The 12,729-nt window shown below is 42.9% G+C and overlaps 1 protein-coding gene across 16 annotated transcripts in view; it reads right to left on the bottom strand.

The window, feature by feature from the left end:
- Nucleotides 1–731: 731 nt before the first annotated feature.
- The window catches only part of LOC119460573 (ensconsin-like), a 117,572-nt gene continuing 105,574 nt past the window's right edge, over nucleotides 732–12,729 (bottom strand). For all 16 annotated transcript variants that reach the window (XM_037721524.2, XM_037721521.2, XM_037721515.2 and 13 more), the window contains 2 exons: nucleotides 2,597–2,805; nucleotides 732–2,051 (listed from right to left, as the gene is read on the bottom strand). In XM_037721524.2, coding sequence (XP_037577452.1) covers nucleotides 2,038–2,051; nucleotides 2,597–2,805 — 223 coding nt within the window. In that variant the 3' untranslated portion in view covers nucleotides 732–2,037. The remainder of the gene's footprint in view (nucleotides 2,052–2,596; nucleotides 2,806–12,729) is intronic.

The raw sequence follows: 12,729 nt of genomic DNA on the forward strand, positions 1-12,729 counted from the left end.
CAAGACTCGCATTTGAAGCAAAGAACGACGCGCGCAGTAGCAGAAACCACCCGTATACATGCCTCCTAGCCTGTGACCGCAGGCGCCACTAAAAGTTACCACGTACCAAACAATCACAAATGGTCCGGCAACCTTGTGGGCCTATTTCTACCCAAATAGCACTGCACACAAGGCCACAGAGAGAGGGAGGGGTGGTTTCAGAGGAGGTTGGCTTGCCGAGGCTAGTGGAATCACGTGACGCTCCCTCCTAGTTTTTTCCCTCTTCCATGGCAGCGCGGGAGGGAGGGGGTGCGGCTTCTACTCTGCCAGCAACTACGTACTTGTACTCTGCGTGGCCATGGGCAGTCGCACGCACCGTATCTCGAAAGCAATCTGCACATGGCTCCTACCTTTGTATGTGCAGTGGTTTCGCCGCTCCGTTTCCATTGAAGCGACAGACTGCACGAACCTTCGCTCGCTGCTGCCGCACTTGCTCACGCCAGCGTTTTGATAACTGTTGTCTGCAGTCATCGAGTGTGATCTATTCATGTTTGCTTGTGCGCGCTTACACCATGCTTTGTTAATTCAGTTAGTAAGCGAATGTGTCCAAGTTAATACAGCCGATAAAACTACTATCCTTACTCCATATAGCTCTCTAATTTCCTATTGCAATTGATGCTTCGCCTTTCGGGCGAAACTGCGACTTTTTTATTCTAATAACTAAGTAAAAAATTGACAAAGACCAGCAGGAGGTCCACTGTTAGTTCTTCATTTTATTTTACTATACAGCATACAGAAGTTAGGTGTGGTAGATAAAAGAGAAAACAGAGGACAAAGTGGCTACCTACATTTTTACAGAACAAGTAAACAAACAGAAAAGGATAAGAGAGCACATCCCAATTCTCATGCTAAAAACAATAAAGATAGAGGCACAGCATAGATGACTGGGAACTCTCATCAGTAAGAAAAAGCAAGGGGAAAGAAAGACAACAGACTTGCTGCTTATATTTACAGACATGTTTGAGACCACAAGGCTTTCATTGCAAGCACGACAACAACGCTAAAAGTGGCCCTCATTACAAGTAGTAGTAGGTGCTTGAAGATCTTGTTGACTATCGCACAAAATGCAGAGTCTTCGCGCTGTCATTTTGAAATGCTGAGAATCTTCTGGGCTAACGGCACCTCTGTTCATAGAAAGAGCACTGGTGTGAATTCAAACAAACAACAGCTCAAAAAACCAGAAAAAAGCACAGAGAGGAGCAAAACGGCCACGAAATGCACCTGGTCTGGTAAGTCATTGTTGAGCCGACAGGAATGATAATGGCCCTGCAACATTTTCCAACATTTTAGAGAAACTGCTGCAACGTCTGAACCAAAGTGTGCCAGAGTAGTTTGAACATGCCATTATTATCCCGCTAAGCCAAGAAACCACATTGCCAACAATTAGTAACTTGGTTACCTTAGAATATCCTAAATAAAATGTAGTGCCTTTCAGTTCATTGCTCTCTACAATTTGCGCAGCATGATGCCTGCATCTGGAAAAAAGAAAGATGCTTTCTTCAGTTCAAAATGTCAACAAAAAGTCCTGCTGTCCCATTTTTTCTTGATGCATCCCTCATGATGCCCATGCATACACTGCACGATAAATAATTTCAGAACCTAGAAAATCCCACAGGCAATCCAGTGTTATCAAAAACAAATCTTCAGACTATTTGATGCTATCGCATGTTAACAACAAAAAGCTCTTGACAGTTTTCTTCTCTCAGTTGGTGTTGATAAATCCAGAGCTTCCTTTCAAAAATGCCTGCTTTTGCAGGCATGGCTTTGCAAGGTCACCTACAGAAGCCAGCTACTGCTTTTCTGAGAAACTCAATGTCCTGCCTCTTAGCGCGACCGACTGTTGAAGCTCCTACGTTCTGAACACAAGAACGGAGAAACAAGAAGGTTGCCTGTGAACTAGCTCCCACAAAGACTGCTGATGACGGCACAGTGGGAAGCTTGGTGCTTTGGGGCGGGATCAACCGCTCAAGACTGGCAGAGTCTGCAGCACTGGTCCATTTACGAGAGCAAATCTGCACATAAAAGGGGACAAGAACTGTGACAACAAGCGCCACACAAGAAGCCTAATACATGCAAATTATTGGGGGCATTCCAATCTGTTGAGGCAAGGATACCCAAGTTGACCTAATGAATTTAGATGGCTCTTTGTCCATAAGTCACAACCAAGTTATGCTGATAGCGAGCCATGACAATGTGAAATCTGATGGCACAATGACGATGCAAAATTTGGTTGCACAACGAAATCGCATAATACGGTTGCCCTTTGAGAAAGCACAAAATTCAGTTGTGGTATACTTGTAGACAATTTTCGGTGGCAATGAAGGGAAAGCTAGAGAGTTCAACCGTCCACGCCACTACAGCACTCCTGAAAATTAAGTCATATTTGTGTTCGTTTAAGCAGGAGAACAGAAAACATAAATATCCTATTTACTACAGCCCTTATCTTGAAATAATAGATAAATTATACCACTCAATGTTAAATTTGAATTTTATCGCTCTGCTCTTCCACAACAAACGTTGCATTTGAAAAGAAAGCATTGGTCGTTAATGCCCTCACCGGTGAACTGCATCTCTTGGGTCTTGGCGCTGTTATTCCTGTTATCTTCCTCAAAGCCAATGAGTGGGTTCCCGGTTGGCACAATGCGGTTGGAGTTGATGTCACCTGAATTGCGAAGGTTCTCTACAGCCTGGCTTCCCGTGTTCAAGGCTTCAGGTTTCAGGGGCCCCAGTGAGTCCAGACCAAGCAAGTCAGCAACTTTTTCTGACCTGCCAAAAACACAACATGACTCTTTTTGTTGAATTGATCATTAGGTGGTGTAAGTACTAAATGGCCCAGCTAGAATTGCACTTCCAAAATAGCAAGCACATCATTTTTACTTGGGACTTGTAGGTGTAAAAAATGAAGCAAGTACTAAAGGTATGCACCGATACGACTTTTGGATTCCAGATGCAACACACTGTGACCTCAAATACTATGGCAATTTCTGGCAAGTGAATAATTGTCCAGAGTGGGCTTGTTCACAAAAATAGAAAACAAAAGAAAAATAATCTAAGTGGCAACTCTTGCACTCTGTTCTTGAAGAGAGCAAAAATCCATGAAACAGTAGCTCTGAAGGTATAAAGAAAGTAATGAGTTAGCCATCCCAATATTTGCATTTTACATTTAGCAGCACTACTTTAAGTTATAATGGTATTAAAAATTTACGTTCAACCTCACATATTTTTTTGTACTTGGTATTATATAATGCTGCTAATTGATTAGTACCAGAAAATGAGTCCCAAATGCACCCCTAGACAAAAAATTTCATTTCCAAGCTGCTTCTGCTGGGCTACTTCATCTTCAGTTTCTAGAAGCCAGGTGGTCAGACAGTTGAAAAATTATATGTTGTGTTTGGAAAAAACTTGAGGAAAGAAAGATACATCTAGCAGCCTGAGAAACTGCAGATGGTGGCTGTGCTTTTAAGTACCTGCCGAATGACATTGGGCAAGGTTCTGACTGGTGTTGCAGACCACCAAACGCATCACTCCTGGGAGAAAAAAATGCCAGAAGAAAACGCAATACGAAATATATTGAACGTACACATAATGTGGTGTATGTGATAGCATTATTGTTAAAATGCATGCCCCTTTTTGCTGTCTAATGTGAATCCATTGATTTCTCAACTGTATTTAAAGGGACAATAAAGATAAACACTAGACTGATAAAGTATACTTTGAAAACTAGTTTTGTTAATTTCGTTATAATAGGTTGATTATTGGAATACATATGGACATTTTTTTTTTCACACCGAAGCACCAGCGCCAGTACGTAAGTGAGACACCACGGATTTCAAAGTATTTTTTCTTATTTGGTCGTGCTGGCTCAGTGAAAGCTCCTTAAACTTGCCATGCTCAATGTTTGGCTCCTTTAGAACACAATGCAGTCTATTTTTAACAATGAACAATTAACCAGGCCTTAGAAGAGGGCGTCAAAATCCATGACGTCTCGGCGAGCTGATGCAGGAACTTCAAGGCGGCGTGCGTCACCTTTCCTTCTTGTGCCTTTTCTGGCTTACCAAGCCTCGTTTAGTGATAAGAGTGGCATTCGTGGCATTGCAGAAAGGTCACTTATTATTACAGTTCAAATTACTTTTCCCTTTAGTGTGCCTTTTATAAGTGTGCCATTTTGAGCAGCCACAAGGATTACCTAGCTTGGGACATCATCTAAGCTGAAAAGTTTGCACAGGTAGGCGAATCATGTGTCAGCACTCCCTTGACTGCTGACACATGATCCCTTGATTAATTTTCTTAGCTAAGCTAAGTTGCAAATTTTTGCTCTCAAGCGCCTGACATCTCATGAACCTATATGTCTGGAACATTCTCTGTTTCAATTTCATATTCATGTGGTTTAGCACATCGTGATTCTCGATTCTTGAATTATGGTGTTTACAAATGTACATACTGTTGGTGGGTGGAATAAACCATCAAATAAATACAAACACAAAGAAGAAGAGCTGGACTGGACAAGCACTGGACTTACAACTAAAATCTTCTTTGTGCTCGTGCTTACACGCAGGCCCCTTCCACCTACCAATATAAACCAACTTGCACAGCAAACAACATTACTGTAGATACTATGCATGCCTTCGTTCAGGTAAAGTAGTAAGTGTGTGCATGCTCTCCTGTCAGTCAAGTGCTCCTGCTCAATATGTCTAATAAAAGAACGGAAATACCTAGGGTGCACAAATATTCATTTATTGGACCTAATCAAATGTAAGAAATCAACCAAACTAAATATAGGATGTTATATAATAATGAACAGCTCTTCATCATTAATGTAAAACAATATTCACATCCTATTAATTCAATGCTTGTTACAACAGACTCTAATAATACAGCAAGAAAGGTCCACCATATTTGTTCTATCCAAATAAGGGCCACTGTATGTTGTGAAAAGGTGGAACGTTGCATATACCACCATCTAGTATTTGATTATTGGAACCCAGAGGTGATCATAAACACGATGGAAAGTCTGAAGTAAAATAAACGGTACAAACCCATCAGCGGCACGGAGCCTTTGTAATCGTATTCAGGACGCTGGCTCCCTAAAAATGTCAGTTTCCCGCACTAGGGCACCTTAACTCAACCCCGCAAAATGGCGAGTTTCCTGAGAGCGAAAAAATTTAAGCGATATTTCTGTTATTGTGCCCAGAACCTGGCCGGCTAACCTAAGCGTGTCGCCGCTGCCAATGGTAAAAACATCCGCTGTTTTTCACACAAAACAATGTTGAAAAAATAAAGTGATGCCCTAATTTTTCATTTCAAGACAAGTGACAACCCTGTCAAACCTCAAGCATGAATGAGACCTGTGATATGAGGCAAGTTTACCTCCGAGCCCGCGCGTTCTAACGCAGGTGCACCACACTCTAAAATAGGTTTACACCCTTTGGGGCATAAACAATAATCGTTATCTTTATTGCTTGCATTTCCTTTCTTGAAAACTATGTGCTCGCTACTTTCCTGTCAATAATGCTATGTCACGCTGATAGCTCATGCTGTTCGTGACCTGGAAGTACCAGGCGTGCAGTTTAAGAAAAGACAGGCACACAAGGTAGATGACAATTATTGTTTGGGGAGAAGTTAAACCACAAAGGGTGCAAACTCTCCTTAGGGTGTACATGTGAAATGGCTCTGCAGCATCACATATTTTGCAGCATGCACACCGTAAACAGTAGCTAATTTTCTTGTTTGTACGCACGGATGTGATGAGAAATAAAGCATATTCAAAACTATGCATGTTACAAATGTTGGTGGTTGCGTTTTAAGCGCCGCATGTGAAGCGAGGCAGGTTAGGTCTAGCATCACCCTCAGCACCTGCTCAGCACTGAGCCAATAGCGGTTTGCGGCAATGACCTGCTTGCGTGGTTGTCCTGAAAACTCTCCATTACACATCATATTATGAAAGCACAGCTTATTAAAAGCGGCAACAGAGCATTAGCAACAAATGAAGCGGTTTGCTCACATGTTGAGGACTTTTTAGAGCATACATGGTTGTGAAGTACCAGAATTAAGTTTAAAACGGAAATCTTGTGGGCTAGTTAGCATCTGTGTGTGCTGGAGACACTTAAATCATAAATGTGCATTGTCTATAGTGACGGCAGAGCAAGAAGAGCCGACTTTTTCTCTAGTTTGAATGGTTGCTGCACAAGGTGCCACTATTATATCTATTAATGTTGCGATGAAGCGTATTGTGATTTGATCGAAATATACATGCAGCATTCATAAATAGTATGGAACAATATGCATCAATATACATTGTCATAGGCACCAATATACACTGTCAAATGCCATATGTATTGAAATTTGAGTATGAATGACCATGGTTCAAGCGAATATGTCTGCTCCATGAACTATGCACTATGCTTGACTATGTACTATATTTATTCGAATCTAGGCTGACAGTTTTTTTCAAATAATCATATACGAAACTCTAGGGTCGGCTTAGCTTCGAGGATTTAAAAAAAAAACACGCCAGTTTTTAACTGAAACTGATAAATTTGGTGCATAGTTAGCACCATCTAGAAAAGTCAGTATCGCAGCCGCTACTAGCCACGCCAGTAGCCAACTGCAGTACACAAGTGACGTGGCCATTTTGATCTGCGTCGTATCAGTAGTATCGATATGGTGTAGTATCGGTGGCCGGCGTGGTGTTATCGTAATAGCACCAAACAGGCAATGCTACTATAGTGCCGCTTTCTAACGAATAGTTGTGCTAGCCGTAGAGGCATCGTCAAACGTTCAAGCCAGGGAGGACTTCGGGCATCGATGAGAAAAACAGTCCGTAATTGGAGGGAGCCATGGGCGATGCTTTTTGCGTGCGCCGCAACGAGGGTGGCATTATTCACCCAGGAACTGTGATCGTGCACTCCTTCAAAAAGTACAGCATCTCTAATGCGCTTGATGGTACTGAATATAGTGCACTGTTTGAAGATGGCAGCGATAAGGAAGGTAGCAACGAGGCTAGCAGCGATGGTGATATAGAATGAGCTCGGCATGTTCATATTCAATAAATGCTGTTTCATTTTGTGAACACGCTGTGCTCGCTTTTTTTGTTTTTTTTCGGCCTACATTCGAGCTAAGTTTTTTTTTTCCTGGCTTCGGACTTTGGGGAGTCAGCTTAGAGTCGGAGTCGGCCTAGATTCGAGTAAATACGGTAACATCTTGTGCTTAGTGTCTACTATAGCCGCAATGAAAGTTGTTACATGTTTTGCTTTAGTTATATGCTTGATCATGCACAGATACAATGTGAAATATACGAAAACTATTTGTATCTCAATTCATAAAGTGGGAGTATTTGATATTCTAATGTTTCGAATATTTGGAAACTAATCATAATTGACATACACTCGAACCTAGTTATAGTGAAACGGGATATAATAAAATAATGAATACAGTATGACCACTCATAACGTAACCGCTTATAGTGCAGGACCGGATATAGTATGGTCTTTTCAGACTCCCGCTAATTTTCCCATAGCACTCCATGTATACGCATACTGCTTACAGTGCAGCCGCGTGAGACGAAATACCGGTTATAATGCGGCTTCCGCGGGAAAATCTCCCCGACAAGGGAGGTAACAAGCACGCTTCTCAACGAGGTGCGCCCACCGATGGGAGAGGAGATCAACGAGGGCGATGCGGAGGTGGAGCATGAGACATGGAGCATGAGTCCAAGGGCGATAAAATCGTCGCCGCGCGCCGTATGTGCGAGTGAAAGCACGCGGGGGATGCGCGCCTTCACGGAGAGCGAACGCACAGTGGAGAGCAAATGCGACTTCCATCGCGCGAAAGGCCGTGGGGGTATGGGAGGGAGGGCGGGGCGATACTGTGCTGCGGTACCAAATGCGTATCTTGCAACCGGGTGCAAGGGAAACTGGCGACGCTATCTCCCACGCGAAAGGAGCAAAGTGGGAAGCAGGGTTCGTACAGGTTTAGGAAAAATTCAAGGATATTTCAGGACTTTGCAGAACCTATCAAAGGTTTTTCAAGGACTCAAAGCGGCATCCAAAGTAGGATTTCTTTACTCTAACATTTCCAAAAATAACCAGTTTTGTTGCACTTATAATAAATAAATGTATATCACAATTATAATAAAAATGTCTAGCCTTGATAACTTCTCAGTATCACAACACAAAATGAACTTACAACGGCGGCTGAGATTTCTCCGGGATAGGCTGGGTAAAGTTCACCAAAAATATTGAAAACATTCAGCATAGGGTTATTGCACTAAAACAAAAATAAATAAATGTATATTACAATGATGTTAATATCTAGCCTTGATCACTTCGGTATAGTCTTCCTACACATCCATTATATTATAACAAATAGATGTATACTGCAATATTGTAAAACATGGTTTGTCTTGATCATTTCTGAAGTCCGCAATATTAAAAGGTAACACAACGAACACTCACAACAGCAGCTCAGGCTTCTGCAGCATTAGCTAAGGGTTGGTTCGTCAAACATTTCCAAAACATTCAGCATACCACATTTTCCGGTGCATAAGACGCGTTTTTTCTTAATTTTTCGTCGGTACGTCTTATAACAGCACAACCTATGCGCTCCTTTGCGCTCTATCCGTTTACGTCTCTTTTTTTGTATGCGCAACACTTCCCGATACAGCTATGCACCAACTAGCCCAGCAAGAAGTTCTTCTAAACGACCTATGCATGTATTTTTTTTTATTTTTTTGCAGAAATACTGCCATCAAAATCGAATCCGAAGTTATGGCCACGCGAATCGCGCTGGTTGACTTAATTGCTACGGGTTCGGTGCAGCAACGCAAGCGGCGGTTGGCTCACCGCGAGTCGATCGACCGCGAAGTCGTCGCATCTGCAGATCGCTGTCAAGATACGGCGCACGCAATCTACACAGTTGCTCCGAGAGTACAGGCAGCAACCACGACGGCAGAAATGCGCCTGGAGTGGAAATATATGGCACCCATACGCTTGTGCATGACCCGCGTTCACGGAGCGAAACGTCACCGTAACTTTTTAAAATCGCTTACCGAAAGAACAGGTGCGGCTTGCGCATGACCCGCGTTCACGGAGCGAAACGTCACCGTAACTTTTTAAAATCGCTTACCGAAAGAACAGGTGCGGCTTGCGCATGACCCGCGTTCACGGAGCGAAACGTCACCGTAACTTTTTAAAATCGCTTACCGAAAGAACAGGTGCGGCTTAGGCACCCCTGCGACTTATACACGTTTTGTTTTTGTTTTTTCGGAAAAACTGCCGTTTTGAGGGGGGTGCGTCTTATATACAAAGGTGCGAATTAAAGGAAAATACGGTAATGTTATTGCACTTATATTATCATAAATAATATAACAAACCTCCACCCAAAGGCACTGAGCATAAGTGGTAAAGTTGCTCTACTATAGCTCTCTTTAGCTTCACTAGCTTCACCTCGCGCGCAAGAGTGAAAGTGGCACAAGACAGACCGATGGGCGAGGAGTGAAACGAACGATAGGGTGAGGAAAGCAGCGTAAACTGCCAACCAAGCCAGCACTGAAGCGCGGCACGGGTCTCTCGCTCCGTTCGCGGTTTAACGCGGTGAGGCCTTTTATTTTTTCCGCGCAGTTCTGCAAAACAGAACCATGTGTGGGGAGTTCGATGCCGATCTAGCACAGAAAGGAGGTCGCAATGTCGATATCAAGAGTGCATTGCTCACGAAATTCAAGGATTTTCAAGGACGGAAAAAAAGTCCAGGACTTTCAAGGACCTTGAAAACGCACTTTTCAATTTCAAGGGTTTTCAAGGATTTCAAGGACCTGTACGCACCCTGGGGAAGGCAGCACAGGTGAGAGGGAGGGAGCGAGGGGGGGGAGGCGGCTTCTACTCTGCCAACAAATGCGTTCGCGCCTGTGCCGGCTGTCGGTGTTGTCGCGCACCGTATCTTGAAAGCGATCTCCACGCGGCTCTGACCTTTGTATGCGCTGTGCTTACGCCGCTGTTTCCATTGAAGCGATAGACCGCACAAACCGTCGCTCGCTGCGGCGGCCGCGTTTCCTGACGCCCGCCTTTTGACAGTGGTTGTCTGCGGTCATCGAGTTTATTTATGTTTGCTTGTGCGCGTTGACACCACGCTTGTTAATTCAGTTAGTAAGCGAATGTGTCAAGATTATGCAGCCGATAAAACTACTATCCTTACTCCTTATAGCTCTCTACTAATTTGCTATTGTCTCAGTTTCGCCCGAAAGGCGAAACTGAGACGATTATTCAAAAAAATTATTACTTTGTCTGCTTCATGCGAAGATCGGGGGTACTTGGACATTAACCTTTCAACGTTCGTAAATTTAAACGGATGCAAAACTCCCATTCGCACGCTTCGATTCTCGGATACGCGCGGCTGCTTGGTCTACATGTTTTGCATACATACAGGGCTTGAAAATAGTTGTTTTGGTTATAGTGCGGTACCGTTTATAGTGCAGACATTCACGACTTCGGCAACTTACGTTATAAGTGGTCTACACTGTATAACGCAATAAACGCAATTCCCCTGGAAATCCTAATGTATATCGATGTATTTAAAGCCTTGTTCTAACAGAGTAAAACTGTCCTGCATGTCGATATAAAGATTGATACGACCAGCGCAAAGACAGACACGAAAAAAAAAAAAAGCGATAAGGACAAGCGCTGATTTTTGTGTTTCGTGCCTGTTTTTGTGCTGATCGTATCAATATGGAATACCAAATAGCCCAGTCTCCCACCTTACTTCAGTTTAATTCTAGTTCATCGGGCTCTGTTGATTGTGTTCATCCAGCTCTTGTCCTCGTTGCCTCTTTTTTTTGTGTTTCGTGTCTGTTTTTGTGCTCATCGTATCAATATGGAATACCAACTAGCCCAGTCTCCCACCTTACTTCAGTTTAATTCTAGTTCATCGGGCTCTGTTGATTGTGTTCATCCAGTGCTTGTCCTCGTCGCCTCTTTTTTGTGTTTCGTGTCTGTTTTTGCGTTGATCGTATCAATATGAAATACCAACTAGCCCAGTCTCCCGCCTTACTTCAGTTTAATTCTAGTTCATCGGGCTCTGTTGATTGTGTTCATCCAGTGCTTGTCCTCCTCGCCTCTTTTTTGTGTTTTATGTCTGTTTTTGTGCTGATCGTATCAATATGGAATACCAACTAGCCCAGTCTCCCACCTTACTTCAGTTTAATTATAGTTCATCGGGCTCTGTTGATTGTGTTGATCTAGTGCTTGTCCTCGTCGCCTCTTTTTTTGTGTTTTATGTCTGTTTTTGTGCTGATCGTATCGATATGGAATACCAACTAGCCCAGTCTCCCACCTTACTTCAGTTTAATTCTAGTTCATCGGGCTCTGTTGATTGTTTTCATCCAGCACTTGTCGTATCAATATGGAATACGAACCAGCCCGGTCTCACAAATTACTTCGACATAAAAAACTATATTTGACTCCGAAACCAGAAAATACTGACCGTTGCGTGCTGAGTACATTGCCTCATGCCGGATTCGGCACTCGTTTGGGGCACTTTTCGCATTATACTTCCAAGCATTTCTAGCATTATATAAAATTGATTATAGCTATATTGAAAATAATTGTGCTTGCCACAAGGAGTGAGTTTCAGCATCGCGACGTCTTCTTGGTTGCCACTTTTTTGCCTCTAGAGTTAGATACAAACTCCATATTTATGCAGACTCTGCCACTTCATTTCGGTTGGACGCTCTTGTTCTATTGTGTTGCACATTCCCGGCACTCCTCGCCTGCCGAGCTCAGAGAGTTGTCTGAATTAACTGGTGTGCAGCCAAATACATCCAATTTAATGAGAGTATGATTCCATTAAATAATGCATACACCTGCTCGGACCAGAGGACGAGTCCAAATTAATGAGGGTCAAATTAAAGAGGTTTTACTGTACCACTTTTGGCCAGAATCCAGATTTTAGAAAGCAGTGGCTAACAAGTGCAGACTATACAGTGTGCCAGTAAACAAGTTGAAGCTTTTCTTCTGTTACTGATAATTTGTGTTCTTGAGCAAAGTCACTGATGCATGTTTCCAGAATTCTCAACTCTCTCAGCATCCCTATGTTTGCCAACTGTTCAATGTGCCCAGTGAAAGCACTGTTGCTTGGAACTGTTTCAGGCAATAATTCAGTGACATGCTGCTTGCCCTAGGCAATACACTTATAGATTAAAAAGGTAAGAGAACCCAGTTTTGTATGCATGTGCACAGACACTGACTGCAACAGCAGTGTATGGTTTGTTACATGGCTGTGATGTTAAATATATAATTAGCCCATGCATGAAGCTATGTGCCCCTTACATTATCTATGCACCCATGTGTTCTGCCTGATAAGCCGCCACACACTGTTCAATGTGCCCAGTGAAAGCATTGTTGCTTGCAATGTTTTCATAATTGTGAGGCAATAATTCAGCGACATGCTGCTTGCCCTAGGCAATACACTCATACATTAAAAAGGTAAGAGAACCAAGTTTTGTTAGGTTTACACGAATGTGACGTTAAATATATAATTAGCCCATGCATGAAGCTACAGTAAAAGCTCGTTAATTCACACCTCATTAATTCAAACTTTTGGATAATTCGAACTGACTGTACCGGTATGGCCACGCAGTATATGGGTAAACCAACTCATTATTTGGCACACACATCGCCTCCACCATCATTAATTCGAACT

Source organism: Dermacentor silvarum, chromosome 8, assembly GCF_013339745.2.
Source record: "Dermacentor silvarum isolate Dsil-2018 chromosome 8, BIME_Dsil_1.4, whole genome shotgun sequence".
Lineage (NCBI taxonomy): Eukaryota > Metazoa > Arthropoda > Arachnida > Ixodida > Ixodidae > Dermacentor > Dermacentor silvarum.